This window comes from Crotalus tigris, unplaced genomic scaffold, assembly GCF_016545835.1.
Source record: "Crotalus tigris isolate CLP2741 ecotype Arizona unplaced genomic scaffold, ASM1654583v1 scf7180000020347.5012614909:4044961, whole genome shotgun sequence".
In the NCBI taxonomy this organism is placed as follows: Eukaryota; Metazoa; Chordata; class Lepidosauria; order Squamata; family Viperidae; genus Crotalus; species Crotalus tigris.
The window spans coordinates 1,066,099-1,085,363 of record NW_024097978.1 but is presented as its reverse complement, the minus strand read 5'-3'; the positions used below and the strand labels follow the sequence as shown (position 1 = coordinate 1,085,363).

The 19,265-nt window shown below is 37.8% G+C and overlaps 2 protein-coding genes across 4 annotated transcripts in view; one reads left to right on the top strand and one right to left on the bottom strand.

Annotated features, from left to right (window-relative positions):
• The window catches only part of CARM1 (coactivator associated arginine methyltransferase 1), a 154,815-nt gene extending 135,589 nt beyond the window's left edge, over window positions 1–19,226 (top strand). For 2 of the 3 annotated variants that reach the window (XM_039366589.1, XM_039366588.1), the window contains exons 13-16: window positions 3,796–3,908; window positions 6,989–7,066; window positions 17,089–17,157; window positions 17,818–19,226. In XM_039366589.1, the coding sequence (XP_039222523.1) occupies window positions 3,796–3,908; window positions 6,989–7,066; window positions 17,089–17,157; window positions 17,818–17,954 (397 nt within the window). In that variant the 3' untranslated portion in view covers window positions 17,955–19,226. The remainder of the gene's footprint in view (window positions 1–3,795; window positions 3,909–6,988; window positions 7,067–17,088; window positions 17,158–17,817) is intronic. The other variant, XM_039366590.1, reaches the window with a different exon arrangement.
• YIPF2 (Yip1 domain family member 2) overlaps window positions 1–19,265 on the bottom strand; it is a 34,773-nt gene that overhangs the window by 2,223 nt on the left and 13,285 nt on the right. The gene's annotated exons all lie outside the window — the stretch shown is intronic.

The following is a 19,265-nucleotide window of genomic DNA, read 5'->3' as shown; positions in this document are numbered from 1 at the left end:
GGGCAGAGAAAGTCCTCGACTTACAACCAGTTGACTAGTCCTTGACTTACGACCGGTTGGGTAGTCCTCGACTTACGACCGGTTGGGGGTCGCAGCATTAAAAAGGTTGAGAACCACTGCTCTAATTTCTCCTTCAATTCCTTTAGCGATCAATCGTCAGGACCAGCAGGGGGTGTCTGTGTGTGCAATCTGGTTGTTATTTGGGAAGCGGATTGTGGCAGAGGAATAATGGAGTTAATTACTTCCTCTCGGTTCCTCTTGAACTTGGGCATTCTAGACAAGGCATCAGCTAAAAAGTTCTTGCCTCCAGGAAAATATTTTAAAGTGAAATTAAAACAGTTGAAGTATTTAGCCCATCGGACTTGCTTGGGGGATAATTTGTGGGGGGTCTTGAAAGCTTCCAAATTTTTGTGATCAGTCCATACCACAAGAGATATTCCCCCCCCTCCAAGAAATGACACCATGTCAGCAAAGCCCAACGAACTGCAAAAGCCTCTTTCTCCCAAATCACCCACCTCCTCTTGGTTTCAGTTAATTTCCAGGAAGTATAAGTGCAAGATTGTAACTCTCCTCTGTGATTTTTTTGTAAAAGAACAGCACCTATGGCCACATCGCTTGCATCAGCTTGAATGATTAATTGTTGTCCGGGGTCAGGGTGTTTAAGGATTGGTTCAGCTGCAAACAGTTGCTTTAATTTTTTGAATGCTGCCTGGCACTCTTAATGACCATTGCAGTGGCTAACAAAGTTGGGGTCCCCCCCCCTTTGCCTGTTTTTAGTAAATCTGTGACTGGCATGGCTATCACTGCGAAAGAGGGAATAAATTGATGATAAAAGTTGGCAAAAGTTGCGATCTAGCCCGTTTGAAGTAATTGACCAGTGACTGTTCAGGCTACTGCCCCAACCAGTTAGCAACTCCTGAATTCACAGAGGTACTCCTTTGCGGGGCAACCTCTTTGCCTCAGGCGTTGGATTTCTTTCTCGGCCATCAAGACTCGGGATTCATCTTCAAACTGACCCCTCAGTTGCTCCATGAATAGATTAATGTGCAATTCAGGAGACCCCTCATCATGGAGGTTGGTCACCCAATCAGCCGCTTCCCCCAATAAATTTGCCGCTACCGCATTCACCATCATAGCCCCATCCAAGTAGGCATAAGCGTAGCAATCCAAGTGAGCCCACATCTGGTTTAGGAAGGTCAGTTGTATTTGATAGGCTGGTGGTAAATCAGCACTCTGACTGAACTGAAGAAGGTTCTTGGATGAGAAGCAAAACATCTTCAAGGAAAAAACAAAATCCAGTTGCCTTTTGAAAAAGTACCTTTGAGGCAGGAAGAAAGAAAATCTGAACTCAATCTCTTCCACTAGTTTTATTTGGAGAGAAGATTTCAGGGATCAAAGGATAGGAGGTATTTTTATTGTGGCCCACCATGGCCTCTTAAGAAACAGCCACACTTAATTTTCTGTAGTGCTTTAAGCTTTATGCTGTAAAAAGACAAAAGGCTCCTTTAAAATGGGGGAGGGGGATTATTTCCTGCAATAGAGATTTGAAGACTGGCTTGAAGACGTCCCCCCAGAACTATAGAGGAACAGCATATAAACAGTGGAGGAAAAATGAAAGAGAGAAGGTTATCTAAATGCTTTTTGTATTTTGTATAATTTTTTCCCTTTCATTTAAAAGAAAATCTTTCATTACCGTATCACATTAAAGAATAACAATTTTAAATATTTACAAAATGTTGATTGCAACTGTCAATTATCAATGGGTAATGTGTTTATATTATTGATCTAAGCATGTATGGGAGAGACTACTTTGGTATGATGGTTGAGACATCAGGCTAGAACAGTGGTTCTCAACCTTTTTAATGCCGCGACCCCCAACCGGTCATAGGTCGAGGACTAAACCGGTCATAAGTCAAGGACTAAACCGGTCGTAAGTCGAGGGCTACCCAACCGGTCATAAGTCGAGGACTTTCCCTGCCCGGGAGCGCCGCACATGCGTGATGCCACCCCCTGCACCGGCCGAGGCGTAGCTGGCAAGCGGCAGAGACGGAGCAGGCTGATCACCGGCTGGGCCACCAGCTGGCCCAGCCCAAGGGAGGTAAGGCACCCGCCGGAAAAGGGGAAAAAAATGGCAGACAGCCTTGCTTGGTGACCCCCGTGAAATGGTCGATCGACCCCAAATGGGGTCCCGACCCATAGGTTGAGAACCGCTGGGCTAGAAACTAGAATGCAGTGAGTTCTAATTCTGCCTGAGGCACAAAGTCAACTGTATAACTTGGACCAGTCCCTCAGCCATGGAGAGCAGGTAATGGCAATCAACCTCTGAAAAAAGTTACCAAGAAAAGGGCAGGGAGTCAAAATTAACTTGAAAGAACACATTTTCTGTGTGTATTTAACATACTTTGTAGTTTCTTCATTTTGCCTGAGAAATCCATAAAGATTTTAACATGTTACTATTACATGTTTTTGCAATTTAGTAATATGTTCATATTGTGCACAATTTTTTACATGGGAAAAGCTACACAAAACAGTTCCAAAAATTAGAAGGACCTTACCATCTGGTAGATTATGCATTGGTTCAGTTTCTACTTGCCACTGAGCAAATATGAAATACATAATATTAGAATCCACTATACTGTACTTTTGCTTATTGTAAATTTTTAATCAGCCTCTCTCGCTTAACATATATGGTCAAACAGTAGTAGAAGACAGCATATTTGTTCTTAGTTATTTCTTCAGGAGATCACAGCAAAGATGTAAATTCTTCAAACTACAATATGTAGACAGTAAAATAATAGTTTAAAAAATTACCTATTGTTAGCAATAGTTTACCACTGGTTAGGTGTTACCGGTAATGTGTATTGCCATAGTTCAGAAAAACTCTGTTGCACTTTATATCATCCCAAATTTATATTGATAAGAGAAAGAAACTTTTCCCAGTTGTCTACCTATATTAGTCTGTGGAATCTATCTTTTATTATGAATTAACAAATCCTGATACAGAGGACATATAAAGGGACAATAAAGGAATTTAGATTTTGGAAATGTATTTTGAAAATCAAAACTGAGAGAGTCTTCAGTCTCCACACAAAAATGGTATTTCTCTCATTTTGCATGCAACAATGTAAACATAACTACTTTATTTGTTGCTGTTAAATAATTATTTCAGAAACTTTCTGATTTATAATTTTTATGGTAATATAACTTTTTTTGTTAATTTGAGAGGTGGCTAATTTGCTTGAGTCATTGCATGATATATTTTTCAAATTTCAGCATCTTGCAGTCTTTTGTTTTCCACATTAGGAACCATTGTCTGAACTTCAGTCTCCCAGAAACTGAGTTGAGGATAAATGCTGGCTAGAACATTAAAATTGAAACTAAAAATGGGAAATGATAGAAATAATGAAATGGCCTCTCTTATAAAGTTAACACAGAACTGAAATAATAGTGTGGTATAAATCATCTTTAAAACTCTTTAAGAGAGGATGGAGTTTGCATGAATGAATTCTAAACTAGAATACACGAGATAGAGTAGTTATGTTTACATTGTTGCATGTAAAATTTAGACACTCTGATCAAATGATATTTCTTTGACTCTCTGAATGGATGGAAGCAGCATAACCACTGCAGAGTAAACATGATGTCTTTCTGCAAATGAGTCTGTAAGACTTTATGTAGGATCTTTCACATTAGAAAGGCCAATAGGCACTTTATCCAAGATGTAGCTTAATGAGAGGGGATTGTATTGGCATTGTTGCAGGTGATTGAGTGAGTGTGTTTGTGTCTGCCTTTCAGGTACACAGGTACAACTCCTTCACCACCTCCAGGTTCACACTATACATCGCCTTCAGAGAACATGTGGAATACAGGTGGCACCTACAACATGAACACAGGGATGGCCGTTACTGGTACTGTATTCTTGCTTCTCACTTCTAGGCTAAGATACTGTTTTACATCCCTCTTGTTTATTTTGGGACTAGAACATGAGCAATCAGGATATCAATATGATCCTGAAAGCCACAAGACTTCAACTTTGGCATCTTTCCATAAAGTAAAAGGATGACCTCTTCCGGTTTGCTGCCGCAGATGCTGGAAAGTGAGCTCTGTCTTCCACATCTGATTTTGCACCGCTGGAGGACCCTGGAAAGGGTTGAAAGGGGCGACAAGCAAGGAGGGGACCCCGGCTTGATCGCGGGAGGGCGGTAGCCCTTTTGCTCGATCCGATGCAGCCCTCCAAACTGGCGGACGAAAGACCAGCCATAGAAATATGGCCCGTCACTAGGCTGCAGACAGCCAAAGTCAAACTTAACACCAGGCACCTATAAAGCAGCGCGGATGAGACTGGGTGAGATCTGAACCTCTCTTCAGTCCTATTTTTTCTACCTGTATACGCTGCCCAAAGTATTTTCCCCCCTGTGGAGAGAGGGAAGGGAAATTATCCCACTGTCTAAAAACAGCGGCGACTGACTATCCAGGGGATAGTTAAAATGCTGAAAGAATAACCTGATTTTAACTGGATTTCTATCTTTCTAAAATTTGAGGGCTAAAAGATTTCTTATTCTTATTGAAGATTTGGGTTTTTACTTACAAAAAAGAAGTAAAATTGGAAAAAGGATTATAAAAATTTTGGACTTTTAAAAAAACTTAAACGGTATGGACAACATCTTGTGGCTAAACTTGATGTTACAACTTGTTATTGTCTAAAAGAGACCTGGATTGAAGCCCAGATTATAGATAAGACTTTTGCAACCTTGGCAGATATCCGCTGTGACAAGCCCAGCTGTGTTCTATACTCAGTGACAAAATTATTTTCATTCTCTGATTGTAAAGCTTTTAATTTAACACACCACTAAGAGAACATGGATGAAGATCAGGAACAGATTCTGTTTATGTTGAAAGCAATTTATGAAACTATTCTTACAGCTTCTGGTGAAATAAGAAGCTACAGGAAAGAACAAGATGTCAGCCTAGATATACAAACCCAACTAAACTAAAGAATCAACTACACAGAATATAATAGAAGAAGTGGAACAATCAAATACTATGACAGAAGATTCAACTGATCAAGAAACATAGTTAACGAAAAATCCAGAAAAGGGATTGACAACACTGAAAATGGAAAAGACTTTCTATATAAACCAGAAGAAACCTGAGGATCAAGAAAAAGAACAGACCGAAGGGAAGATAAACATTTCAAGACAAGTACGTCGATATGGAAAAATTGAGAGACAATTTGTTAGCCTTTCCAAAAAAATGGAGACTGGATGGCCTCTTTTATCTCAAACAATATATATAATAACAGAGGGAGATCTATTTGATGACTTAAAAGCACGGATATGGAAGGCAAGTTGGCAAAGAAAGAAAGCTAGAATAAGGCTGAAGAAAATTGGGGTTTTGACTTATTAGTGAGGATTAAAATAGAATATACTCAAATAGACATGATGTGTACTTTGAATACTAGACTTTGTTATGAACTGAGATAAAGAAAATTGGTCATTTAAAACTTGGAAGTATAAATATTAAAAGTTAAATTTGAATATTGATTTGTTTATAAAGGTTGAATGTAAAAGTAATTAAGATATATATAAGCTAAAATCTATTGATAAATGTAATAAACATGTTTTTACTTAGCTGATATAATAAGAACTGTACTAGCTTAAAATGAGATGGTAGACATTAAGAGAAAAAGAGAGGAAGTATTTGATGTTGAAACAAGAGAAACTTTGGTTACTAAATTTAAGGCATTTGGAAATTAATAGAAAATAAGAATGTTATACTGTATTATTCATTAGATAATGTAAGATGGTGAGAAACAGAATATATTCAAATAGATAAGACCTGTATCCTGAATATTAGACTTTGTGATGAATTGTGATAAAGGGAATTTTGGTTACTTAAAACTTGGAAATCATAAATATTAAATGCTAAATTTAAATATTAATGGGAAATTAAAAATTGGGAAAAACTACTTAGGACATTGATTGTCTATAAAGACTGAATATTAAAGTAACCAGAATATGTATAAGCTAAAAATTATTGATAAATGTAAGAATGTTATTTTTATTTAATTGATATAATAAGAATCATATTAGTTTAAACATGAGACAATAAATACTAAGGGGAAAAGAGAGGAAATATTTAACGTGGTAGTTTGAGACTTGTACTAAAGATACTTGTATGTCATTGAATTATCAATTAATTCAGCCGCCACGTTGCTTTTTAAATACTTAAATGTAAAATTAGAAAATCAATAAAACGTTAAAAAAAGGATGGCCTTAAAGAGTTCAGTTCTCCTGAAAGGAGTGTTTTTAGGGTTCCTTTGCAGGAAGAATGCTGCTGCTTGGGATATAGCAGCTTTTTCCTCAGGGTGAACAAGTATAAGCTTAACACAAGTATGTTCCATTGGCATTATCACTATTCCTGGAAGAGTCTTGATTATGTTTTGATAATGGTTATGTAGTACATCACATTTGTATCCGCCATTGAGGATAATACCCAGAGCGGAAGAAAAACTGGTTGTCTCTTACCAAGCAAATACACAAAGTTGCTTTTTTCTTATCATCTTTCCTCCTCCAGTTCCCAATCAACATTGACTGCAAGTCTTATTCTCCTAACTGGGAAATTAAGTCAGACAGTCCTTGTCCACTGATGTCAGCCACATCTGTGTTTTGTGTTATCACTTGTCTGCCATGCTTCTTTAGACTAGAATATAATTTTGTGCATTCACTTCTTATTTTACTGCCCTGCAACCATATACCTGGGTAGAAAAGCTTCCAGATTGGGCAGGAATAGACACCCCATTTAAGTGTGGCTTATAGATTGTGGTGCTGTATCTGCACTTGCCTAAGAGACTCCTGTGTCTGTAGTGCTTTTTAAGTGTCCAAGTGTTCTTTCCTACATCAAAAGGGCTAAGCAGAGTTTTTGAAGATTTGTGTCTTGAATAGTGCCTTTCTCACATTTGACTCTATTCCTTTCTACTCTGCTGCAGGAATGCCCACAGCCTATGACCTCAGCAGTGTGATTGCCGGTGGCACTAATGTTGGCCACAACAACCTTATTCCTCTAGGTGAGTTTATTTGCATTGTGCAGTATATTCTGGCTTAAAGAGGGAGTCTTAGGAAGCAGTGTTGGTGGCAGATCTGAAGAGTTCAGATCATCACTATCACCTCAGTATTGAGTCTTTGGGGCTTTACACCTGGCTCAACACTTGTAGCTAAGCCTTTTGGAAAGCTAATATATCCTGCTTCATCTAAGAACTCTCCTCTGAATGCCTGATAGGGTATGTGGGCCTTTGGCCACAGAATTACCTTTCCATTTTTTTGATTTTGTGTTGTGCCACTGTTTCACACTCTTCTGAAAAAAATGTACTTTACTGCCTTAGAACTGAACATGAATTTAGTTCCAAAGTGCTGTTATTTTATAGTTTTCTGGTTTAGAAAAATAAGTTTTAAAATGGTTTAGTTTTAAATAATCTATTTCCATACAGTGCAATTGAACAAAAGTAACTGCAACATGTTTTACTGGGAAAGTATCCAAATTTGCTACATTGACCATTGAAGATAGGTAGGTAGATAGGTAGGTAGGTAGGTAGGTAGGTAGACAGGCAGGCAGGCAGGCAGGCAAAAACTATTATGTCCAGAAGCCAGCAAATGTATTAGAGTAATTCTCATTACCCCTATTTTTTCCTTTTTGTATCTGGGTATCTACCAAGTTGGCTTCCCTGAATAAAAGAATATAATTTTTATTATGACACAAACCAGAATTATAGATAGAAAAACATTAAAAATAAGTTAAAATAAAACAGGATAAAAAGCAGTGCAATTGGTAGTGGGTTCATCAGTAGGCAATCAAAATCTCCCTAATTTTACAAGCAATATAACCTGATTTCCCTGAAGGGTAATGGTGCCCTCATGAAAACATGATCTGCAGAACAGACTTGTCAAACCTGAACTCCACATGTTTAAATACCATCTACATGATGGTATAGACTAGACAAAATCACTGCAGAGCTCAGTGATTTTTTTTTTTTATTGAAATTTTTCAAAAATTTTACAAATAAACATCCCCCCCCCTCCCAAACCACCCCACCCTCCCCCCCCCCCCGACTTCCCAGAACTGAATATAGGATTATTTAACAAATTTTAAAAAATAACGTTTACAATTTATAAGATAATTAATAAAAATAATAAAGGTCATAATAATAATATATATAATAATAATATGCATAACATAAGCTTTAAAATAAATAATATATAGTAAAAAAAAAGAAAGAAAAAAAAAGGGAAAAGAAAAGAGAGAGAGAAAGAAAAAAGAAAAAAGTAGATGAAAAATAGAACATATATATAAGTAATAATACGTAAAGAAAAAAAGGAAGAAAGAAAGAAGGAAAAAACAATCATTACAAGTTATAAAAAAGCTAAATGGTATTTTTCCATATCCAAATTATATTGTATGAAATTTATCCATTTTTCCCATACTGCAAAGAATTTCTCTTGAGATTGCTCCTTTAAAAAAGCCGAAATCTTTGCCATTTCTGCCAGATACGAAACTTTGTGAAACCACTCTTGCAAAGTAGGCAAGGATTCCTTCTTCCAATATTGCCCTATTAACAGCCTAGCGGCTGTAATCAAATTTAACATCAATATAACCTCCTTAGCATCACAATCAATAACAATACCTAGTAAAAATAATTGCGGAGTAAATTTTACCCTCCGTTTAAAAATTCTTTGGATATTCCACCATATCTTAATCCAAAAAGCTTTTATATGCTTACACGTCCACCAAGTATGATAATAAGTAGCATCCAAATGTCCACATCTCCAGCATTTCGGCTGCAGATTAGGGTACATAATGGACATTTTCTTTGGATCAAGGTGCCATCTATAAAACATCTTATAAAAATTCTCTCTTAAATTTTGCGCTTGTGTGAATTTAACATTTCTTATCCAAATAAGTTCCCAGATAAGTTCCCAGGTATCCATTGAAATCGTTTCACCAATATTCTGTGCCCATTTAATCATACAATCTTTAACTAATTCAGGTTCTGAGTCCAATTCCACTAAAACCCCATAAACTCTCTTAATATGGGTTGGCCTTTGATCTCTTACTTGTTTTAAAAGAGCTTCATCTTCTCTAAGCCAGCCCATTTTACAATCCATCTTCCATCTGTCCACTATTTGTCTGTATTGGAACCATGAATAAGTTAAATTTTCATGCGTTAATTCTTCCAAAGATTTTAACTGCCAATCTTGGCCATCCCATCTAAGTAACTGTGCATAAGAGACCATATCCATATTAACCCCTTTCCTTATGCCTTCTATGGCATGCCGAGGTATAGCCCATAATGGTATTTTGAAGTCACTTTTATAATACTTTCTCCACACTCTAAGCAAAGAGATTCTTATAATATGAGACTTAAAAACCCAATCCACTTTTTTATTAAATATTAAATAGGCATGCCATCCAAAAAGTAAGTCCCAACCTTCCAAATGAAGTATTTCTATATTTGTTAAATTCACCCAGTCGCTGATCAATGTTAATACTACAGCATCATAATACAATTTCATATTTGGTACCTTGAGTCCTCCTCTCTCACGAAAATCTTGCATTATTTTAAGTTTCACCCTTGGTTTTTTCCCTGCCCAAACAAATTTATTAATACCTTTTTGCCATTCATCTAAATTACGTTCATTCTTTAAAATAGGTAACATTTGAAACAAAAAAATAAACTTTGGCAGGACATTCATTTTGATAACTGCAATTCTACCCATAAGGGATAACTGTAGATTGTTCCAGTTTTTTAAATCCTTCTGTACCTCCATCCACAGCTTTTCATAATTATTTTTATACAGTTTTGCATTAGAAGCAGATAATGTGACCCCCAAATATTTTACCTTATCAACAATTTCAAAATCTGTTAAGTTAACTAAAACCTGTTTATCACCATTAGTCATATTTTTAACTAATATTTTGGTCTTATTATTATTAATTTTAAAACCAGAAACACATCCATATTGTTGAATCAATTGTAATAATTTTACCACCGAACAGGTAGGTTGAGACAGAGTAACAACCAAGTCATCTGCAAAGGCTCTTAATTTATATTCTTTTTTATTAATTTCTATTCCTTTTATTTCTTGAGACTCCCGAATTTTAATCAACAAAATTTCCAATGTTAAAACAAACAATAACGGAGATAACGGGCATCCCTGTCTTGTTCCTTTTTCTATTACAAAAGCCTCTGACAAACCCCCATTTACAATAAGTTGAGCAGTCTGTTTTTGATATATATTAGATAATACTTGTAATATATTTTGTCCAAAATTCATCTCCTTAATTAAACATAACATAAACTGCCAATTCACTTGGTCAAAGGCTTTTTCAGCATCCAAAAATATCAGGCCTGCAGAGACTTGGTTATTCTTTTCTAGATACTCTAATAAGTTAATAATTTGTCTAACATTATTTTTCATATACCTTCCAGTTATAAAACCCGATTGATCCTTATGTATAAACTGCTGCAAGATCCCCATAAACCTATTAGCTAAAATTTTTGCAAAGATTTTATAATCCACGTTTAAAAGAGATATAGGCCTGTAATTTTTAGGCAATGTAAGATCTTGATTATCTTTTGGAATCAATGATATAAATGCATTACGCCAAGATGGAGGGATCTCTAAACCCTGTAATAAATTATTAAACAATTCACACAATGGTTGAATCATCTCTTCTACTAAAGTTTTGTAATAGATAGATGTCAACCCATCCGTACCCGGCGCTTTGCCCAATTTCAATTGTTTAATAGCTGTAACAATTTCTTCTTTAGTAATTAAGCCATTAATCTCTTTTTCCTGATCTTCTGTTAATTTAGGAAAGTTAACTTTACCTAAATAATTGTTTATATCTGTAGTTTGAATATTGGCACTCTTATATAATTTTTGATAGTATTCTAAAAAGGATTTCTTAATCAATTCTTTCTGATAAACCAATTTACCATTATAATTTATTTTATCTATATTCCTCTGTTTCTGTTTCTTTCTTAACTGATAAGCCAGCCATCTCCCTGGTTTATTAGCATTACAAAATATATTTTGTTTCATAAATAATAAATTGGTTGCAGCTTGATCAGCCATCAACATGTTAAATTGTGTTTTTAACAGTTTTAAAGCTCCTTTCACCTTTTCGTCTAAAGGATTTGAAATTAAAAGTTTCTCTTTTAATTTAATCTCCTCTTCTAAATCTTTACGTTTCTGAGTCTGTTTCTGTCTATGCAAGTTATTCATTTTTATCAAGATACCACGCATAAAAGCTTTACTTGCATCCCACACCATTGACATTGATGTTCCCTTATTCATATTTAAAGCAAAATATTCCTTTAAACATTCCTTTAATTTATGAACATTTTTTTCTTGTTTGAATAAATTCTCATTCACCCTCCAGGATCTCCTGTCTTCTTTCTCAGCAAACAGTTCCATCCATACTGGACTATGGTCAGACAATGTCCTAGGAAAAATTTTTACATTCTTCACCCTGTTGTATAAGTCTGTTGTAATCAAAAAGAAATCAATTCTTGAAAGAGATTGGTGTCTATCTGAGAAGAAGGTAAAGTCCCTTTCTTCTTGATTACGTTCACGCCAATAGTCCCTCAATTCCCAATCTTCTTTCATGTCAAAAAAGGCTTTAGGTAGTTTAGCCTGTTTAAAAAAGGTAGAAGAGCCTTTTTTGTCCTTTTGTATGTCTAAGACACCATTCCAGTCTCCCATTAAAATCACAGATCTATAATCCAACAAAGTTATTTTCTGATGTAGCAACCTATAGAATTGCTCCTGTTGCTGGTTTGGTGCATACAACCCCACAATAAGAATTTTCTTGCCATATAAACCAAGTTCAAGCATAACATATCTTCCATGAGGATCTGATTCTAACAGGGTAGCAGATAAGTTCTGTTTAACATAAATTACCACACCCCCTTTTTTCCCAGGGGCGGGAGATACAAAATGAGATCCCAAACGAGGATTGTTTAAGTATTTTTGGTCTTTAGATGTAATATGAGTTTCTTGCAAACAAATAACATCATTGTTGTGTTGTTTCAAATAATGGTAGATTTTTTTTCTCTTTTGAGGAATATTTAATCCATTAACATTCCAGGTCAGGAGCTTTGCCATCTCCCTTGGCCTTAAGCCTGGAGAAGATCCCCTCAAATTCTGCTACTGAAGAATATGTTGCAGAGCTTTTGGGTCTTGCTCCTCCCACCGGCACTGAAACAATTTGCTGAGTAGATTCTTTGATTTCTTTTTCTTTTTTCTGTTGTTCTTTTTCTTTACGTTTGTGTGCTGCACGGGTCATTCTCTGTTCTTTAACCTCTGCTTGAGACATCCATACCACCTGTCCAGCAGTCATCGCACCTGTATCTTCAGATTTCTGTTCCATCTCTTTATCACTCAGGACTTTGTGCATCATGGGCAAAGGTGAGCCTGCACCCAGGACCGTTTTATAAAATTCCTTAGCTTTAGCAACTGTATTAAGTCTATAACGTGTCCCCGCATGGCTCAAAACAATGCCCATCGGAATCTCCCATCTAAATGGCATTTGTCTTGCTTTAAGTTCATTTGCTAGAAAAGCAAAATCTTTTCTGGTTCTTAAAATTTTAGGTGGAATTTCCTTTAAAATAATAATATCTTGAGCAGCAATCTGGAATCTTTTATTATAAAAAGTTTGCAGAATCTGATTTCGCAAGGACTTCTTAGCAAAATATATCACCACATCTCTAGGCAGATTCCTCTGTTTTGCAATCCAAGAATTAACTCTATAAATTCTTTCCACTTCCCCACGTAACTCATCTTTGTCTATATTCAAAATAACAGCCAAGTCATTAATCACCATTTCCATCAGATCTTGAGTTTTATCTTCTTTCAGGCCCCTTATTCTCAAAGCATATTCCATCTGTCTATACTGGAACATAAGAATATCATCTTGTGAAGTTTCCACTTTTTTCTCCATATCTTGGAATTTATAGTCCAAAAGTTCTACTGTTTCTTCAATTTCCTCCACTCTAGAGTCCAGCTTCACAACCACTGAGGCCACTCCAGATAAAGCTAGAAGTATATCATCCCTCAATATAGTATTATTCTGTTCTAAAAGCTCCTTCATCTCTTTCTTCATTTCTTCCTTGCTTTCAGATTTATTCTGTTCCAAAAGTTGCTTCATTTCCTCCCTAAACTGTGACACAGCACTTACCATTATTTCTTTAATGTCTTGTGCTGATGTGCCAGATGGGGGAGGTGAGGGTGGAGTAGTTTTAGGTTGCTGCACTGAGGGTATTATTTTAAGTTGTTGTTGCACAGTAGAGGTAGCAGGAGAAGAAGTTACCTTAGGAGCTGTAGTAGCTGGTTGTCGTTTTGAAGCCATTTCAATTTATCTTTCTTTCTTCAAAAAATACCAATAAAAAATAAATAATCCAAAAGTTAAAAATAAGGTAAAATAGGATAAAATGGAATCAATTTAAAAGCTCCCAAGAGATAAAGAAAAACTTAAAAAGGAAAGCAGTATTAAACAACAGTTCAGCCAGTCCGTCTTTCAAAAGAAAAAAAAAAAACTTTCAAAACGCCATTTTACTTTCACTCTCACTTTTCCGCCCGAGAAAAAAAAAAAGGGAAAGCTCAAAAAGTAAAAAAAAATCAACACATGCTAAATAAACTAAATAAACTAAAAAAAAATAAAATAAAACTAAACTATGAATAAAATCCTTTAAACAGTTCTGTCCGGTTTAAGATTACTCACGGTTACTTTAAATACGGAGATGGTAGCGGCGTTTCGCTTTGTTTCCAAAGAAACAAAGACAGCTGAGAGGCGGAGAAGGCAATGAACTCCGAGGGAGCACTCTTTCTACCCCCCTAAAATAAAAATCCAGGGAGGGTTAAGAGGTTCTACCTCTATTCATGCGATCTCTACCCCTTCCCTTCGCCCGGGAAGGGGATTGCGAGCCGCGGGCCAGCTGATGAACGCTGTGCTCCGCGGATCTGACACCATCTCAGGAGGACGGCTACAAAGTAGCCGCCATTTCCACCGCTTTAACCACCGGAAGTCTGCAGAGCTCAGTGATTTAACAGAAAGTCAAAGAACTTCCAGTTCTTCTCAGTGGAATGGCTTTTGTTGGAATAAACTATTCCCCTAGTGCAGACATGCCAGAGCGATATATGGGGACTTTTTTCCCATTGCTGGCAATGGGGTGGGCGTGGTTTTGGCATGACGCATCCGGCCTGCAGGCCGGCAGTTTGACATGCCTGCCCTAGTGGAAAATCTAATAATACATAAACATTGTATTCGTGATTAGAATGAAAAGTAGCAAACCAGGACTGTTTCCTCTCAGAAAGGAAATCTCGAAGCTTTCCAGGCATCTAACACTCATGCTTTAGTAATATTAATATCTCTTGAGAAGTGAAACTCCAGCATAATCTTGAGAATAAAAGTGGTTATACAAGGGAGAACCGGGAGAAATATCAACAACCTAAGATATGCAGATGATACCACTCTAATGGCAGAAAGTGAAGAGGAACTAAAGAGCCTTTTGATGCGGGTAAAGGAGGAGAGTGCAAAAGTTGGCTTGAAACTCAACATTAAGAAAACCAAGATCATGGCATCCGGCCCTCTCAAGTCCTGGCAAATTGATGGGGAAGAAATGGAGGTAGTGACAGATTTTATCTTCTTGGGTTCCAAGATCACCACAGATGGGGACTGCAGCCAAGAAATTAAAAGACGCTTGCTCCTGGGGAGAAAAGCTATGGCAAATCTAGACAGCATACTAAAAAGCAGAGACATCACCCTGCCAACAAAAGTATGTATAGTCAAGGCTATGGTTTTCCCTGTTGCTGTGAAAGTTGGATCATAAGAAAGGCTGAGCGCAAAAGAATTGAGGCCTTTGAACTATGGTGCTGGAGAAGAGTCCTGCGAGTCCCCTGGACTGCAAGGCGATCAAATCGGTCAGTCCTAGAGATCAACCCTGACTGCTCTTTAGAAGGCCAAATCCTGAAGTTGAGACTCAAGTACTTTGGCCACCTAATGAGAAGGAAGGACTCACTGGAGAAGAGCCTAATGCTGGGAAAGATTGAGGGCAATAGAAGAATGGGATGACAGAGAATGAGGTGGCTGGATGGAGTCACTGAAGCAGTAGGCATGCCCTTAAATGGACTCCAGAAGATGGTAGAGTACAGGAAAGCCTGGAGGAACATTGTCCATGGGGTAGCGATGGGTTGGACACAACTTCGCAACTAACAACAACATACAAGGGATAGGTGGACATTATACAGCAGGGGTCTTCAAACTTGGCCCTTTTATGACTTGTGGACTTCAACTCCCAAATTCCTCAGCCAGGCATGCTGGCTGAGGAATTCTGGGAGTTGAAGTCCACAAGTCATAAAAAGGCCAAGTTTGAAGACCTCTGTTATACAGCCTTGAACTTAAAATGACTTTGCAGTAAGAATTTCTCCTGTCCTTTTGAGTATTAGGATTTATTAATGAACCTGGTCAGCAAAGTGGGTTTGAATCATTTTCTCCCATTTCTATCTGTTCTGGGGACTGTTTAGTAGAAATGAGAATCAAAGTCATGGCACCTTGTAGTGTAAATGAATCAAGTGTGCCTCTTCTCCTGGTATTTGTGATAAATTGTTTCCAAATTGATTTGTCAGATACAGCTGTAGGGGTCAGAGCTCCTAAATTATCAGCTAGAACATTAAAGATATACTGCAGAATTTTGCCAAGATGGGAAGAAACAATGGAAACAAAAGAATGGGAAGAAACAACATACTCTATGGGGGATTATACCCTTTCAAATTCATTCAGCAATAGCCGAGAGTTGAATTTCAGGCCATTCCTTAAGGCAAGGGTTTCCAACGGGGGGGGGGTGCTTGCACCCCCTGGGGTACGAGGCGATATTCCAAGGGGTGCAAAAAACTTGAGTTTTCAAAATTATAGTGTATATGCATAATTTGTTGCCGTTATTTCGAACTTTTGTAAGGGGTGCGAGAATATATCAGAAGCGTTCTAGGGATGTGGGGTATAGAAAATGTTGGGAGCCGCTACCTTAAGGCATGCAGTTTTAGAACCTACATAAATCGTTGTATAATAACAAAAAAATGTTTCTGTGGTTTTCAAATATGATAAGAAAGAGTGTCTAACAAGCGATCATAAGTCCTTTTGCACATACCACAGTTTGAAGAAGGCTGAATCTCTTCATCTACTTGCCAATTAATGCTACATTTGGGAAAGAGTTCCCAAATATCTGCCAGGCATATCCAGGCCGAAGGTATTCCGGATGAGAAAGATTTAGGGTTGTTGGTTACAGGGTGGAAACATGAAAAGATTTGCACATCTCAAACTTGCTGAAATTAGCTTTGTATCAGATGAAATGAAATGTTTTTTAAGGGAAACTTTATATTTGAGCTAATTTCCCAGGAGATACCTATTGTTGATGGTTAGGATCAGCCCCACAGCCACCTGTGTTCTAGTGAAGTATTTTCTTAGGAACAAATTGTAACTGCTACTTTTGGAGTCAGAATAAGTAAGGCTATATATTCTGGAACACCCTTGGGATAGGACATTCCTGCTCCCTAACCCTCCAAATCCAATCTGCTTCTCCCCACATAATTCTATCAAGACTGTGTCTTCTTTGTCACAGTAGTTTATAATATTGCAACTACATCTTATGCCAAGCTGGAAATGTGGTGTATCCAGAGAGGCTCGGGAGAGATTAATGTCAGTCATAGTCAGCCCAGCTTTAGATTTCTAAAATTCAACATTCCAGTTGACCCTTCCCTTTTATCCTGTGAGAAATGGCTTGTGCTTGATCTTCAGGTAAATGCAGGAGAAAGAATTCTCAATTCCCAACTTCCATTCTCGTTTATGGTAACTCGCTGAGTTGTTAATCAGATGCAGAGTAAGAGGTTAGACCTTTTGCACATGGCCTGTTTTTGGGCTAGAGATGGGTGAGACATCTGTAATGTGTATATTTGCAGATGATGGAAACATGTTAAAGGTGAAGTAGCCCCGTGTAGAGATTAGGCCTGTCTGAGTATTTTTCTTTTTTCCAAGCAGCCAACACTGGGATTGTCAATCACACCCATTCCCGGATGGGATCCATCATGAGCACAGGGATTGTCCAAGGTAAACCTGCCCTTGGGCTTTTTTGGAACTGAGGGGAAAATGGCCCTGCGTGCTCTCTTCTCCTCTGTAGGATTTTGAACACTTTGGCTGAGAAAAGTAGTAGGTAGCATGTTGGGTTTGAGAAGGGGCAAATACTTTTACAGTACATTTTGAAACTGACATTATCCCTGAAATTGAAACAAAGCTAGATAAAATTCTAAATGGAATAAATTCTAGTTCATTTTGCCATCAGACCAGTTTGCATCAAGGCAGGTTTGGGGGCACTATGGTTATTGACTGTTTTATTCTGGCTTGAGTTTTCAGGAGCAAGAGCCTGCTATCTTTGGTGCATAACGTGGACTAGAATTGAGCAGTTGAATCATTGGCATTTTGTAGTCTTCTCCATGCAAGAGGCAGCAAGCTCTTCCTTATAGATGGAACTCCAAAACAGCAGATCTCCTCTTTATTATTTCTTACCCTACCCTCCCATGGCATTAAAACTACATTTTGCCAGTTATATTACAAAATCTGATGTTTTGATTTTAAATTAAAATTTGCTAGATCAGGAATGGATCTGGATCCACTTTTAGAAAATAGGTGGCTAGTTGTGCTTAGACTTTTTTTGCTGAAAACTAGAATTTCTTCTGCTATCCAGCTGAATGCTTTTCTCTCTTGCTACAGGCTCGTCTAGTGGTCAGAGTGGAGGAACTTCAACTGCTCATTACCCAGTCAACAGTCAATTCACTATGGGGGGACCAGCCATTTCTATGGCATCCCCGATGTCTATCACCACCAACACAATGCATTATGGGAGCTAAGAAACCCTCATCCCTGAACTGACAGCATCAGGAAACCAAATGAAGAAAAAGTTCCACCTCCCCGTCCACCTCCCCACTGTATCTAAACAGTTGGCAGTCAATTCTCTGGATTTCTTCTGCCCTCCAGTAAGTTACCCAGAGATGGTCTAATCATTACACAATAGAAGACAAAAACCCACTGGCTTAATAGCGGACTTGCATACAATTTTCATGAAATGTTGGAAATTTCAACTTGCTCAACCACGACCGAGTTCCTGTGCTGTGTTACAACCAATCATGTCAGTAATAGTATCGTTCTTCAGTCTGCCATGACTGATTGGCGTTAGGCACAGGCTGTAGATCTGAACTGCCATAGGGTCTCTAACATGCTCTAGGCAGCCCACCAATAGAAACTTGATCATTTATCGCTACTCCCAGTATTTTAAAAAAAGGGGCTGCAGATGGCTGTAGAACGGCATAGGTAAAAATCCAGCAGCATATCCATGTCGATTTTTTAGGCATCCTAGTCCCTGGACTAGTGTTTGTTGCATTATTAAGACTTAGGAGGAAAGACAAAAGACGTATCAACTTCTTGGCTTTCAGAAAAGCTCCAGCATCTTACTGCTGTAAGTCTTGGGCCATGTGAAAAACATCAGAGATGAAAAAAGATTGTTTTATGTGCCACAAGCATCTTATCAGCAGGTCTGATGATTGCCTGTCTCTTGGGAATATTGATGTAGCATCAAAGGGTTAAAAATTTAAAACACAAATGTACCAAAAATATTGTTGCTGGCTGAAAATGGTTTGTGTATCAATTTCCTGTTGCTCATTTTAAACCTAATCCCATTTTCTGGTCCGTTCTTAAGGTGTGGCAGCAGCTATCATTAGCCCCTCCCTCCTCCTGGGCTGAAGTGGGTGCCAACTGGTTTAGTACTAGACTTGTTTGCTTCCCGCAGTAGCCACCAGGAGACTCTAAATAGATTGGCAATTGTTATGGGGTCCCTTTGTAGTACTTTTATGTGTATTTTGTAACCCTTTTTTTCCTTCTGAAGAGCCTCAAGTCAATGTTTCCAAAAGGACTTGACAAGCAACTATTTTATGGAAGAGAGAAGTGGTTTACTTAAGGCAATGTTCTTTGGGTCCCAATAGTGGCTGAATTGGAGGGAGGCGGTGGGACCATTTTGGAGAGGGAGAGCCTTCATAGTGGCTGAATTGTGAGTCTATAAAGCCAATTGTTGGGTCTGGCTAATCAATGATTTTGTGACTATTGAATAAAATTGGGAGGGTTTTGAAGATCTGTTTGTAGTGGCTGGTTTCCCAATCCCACGTTTA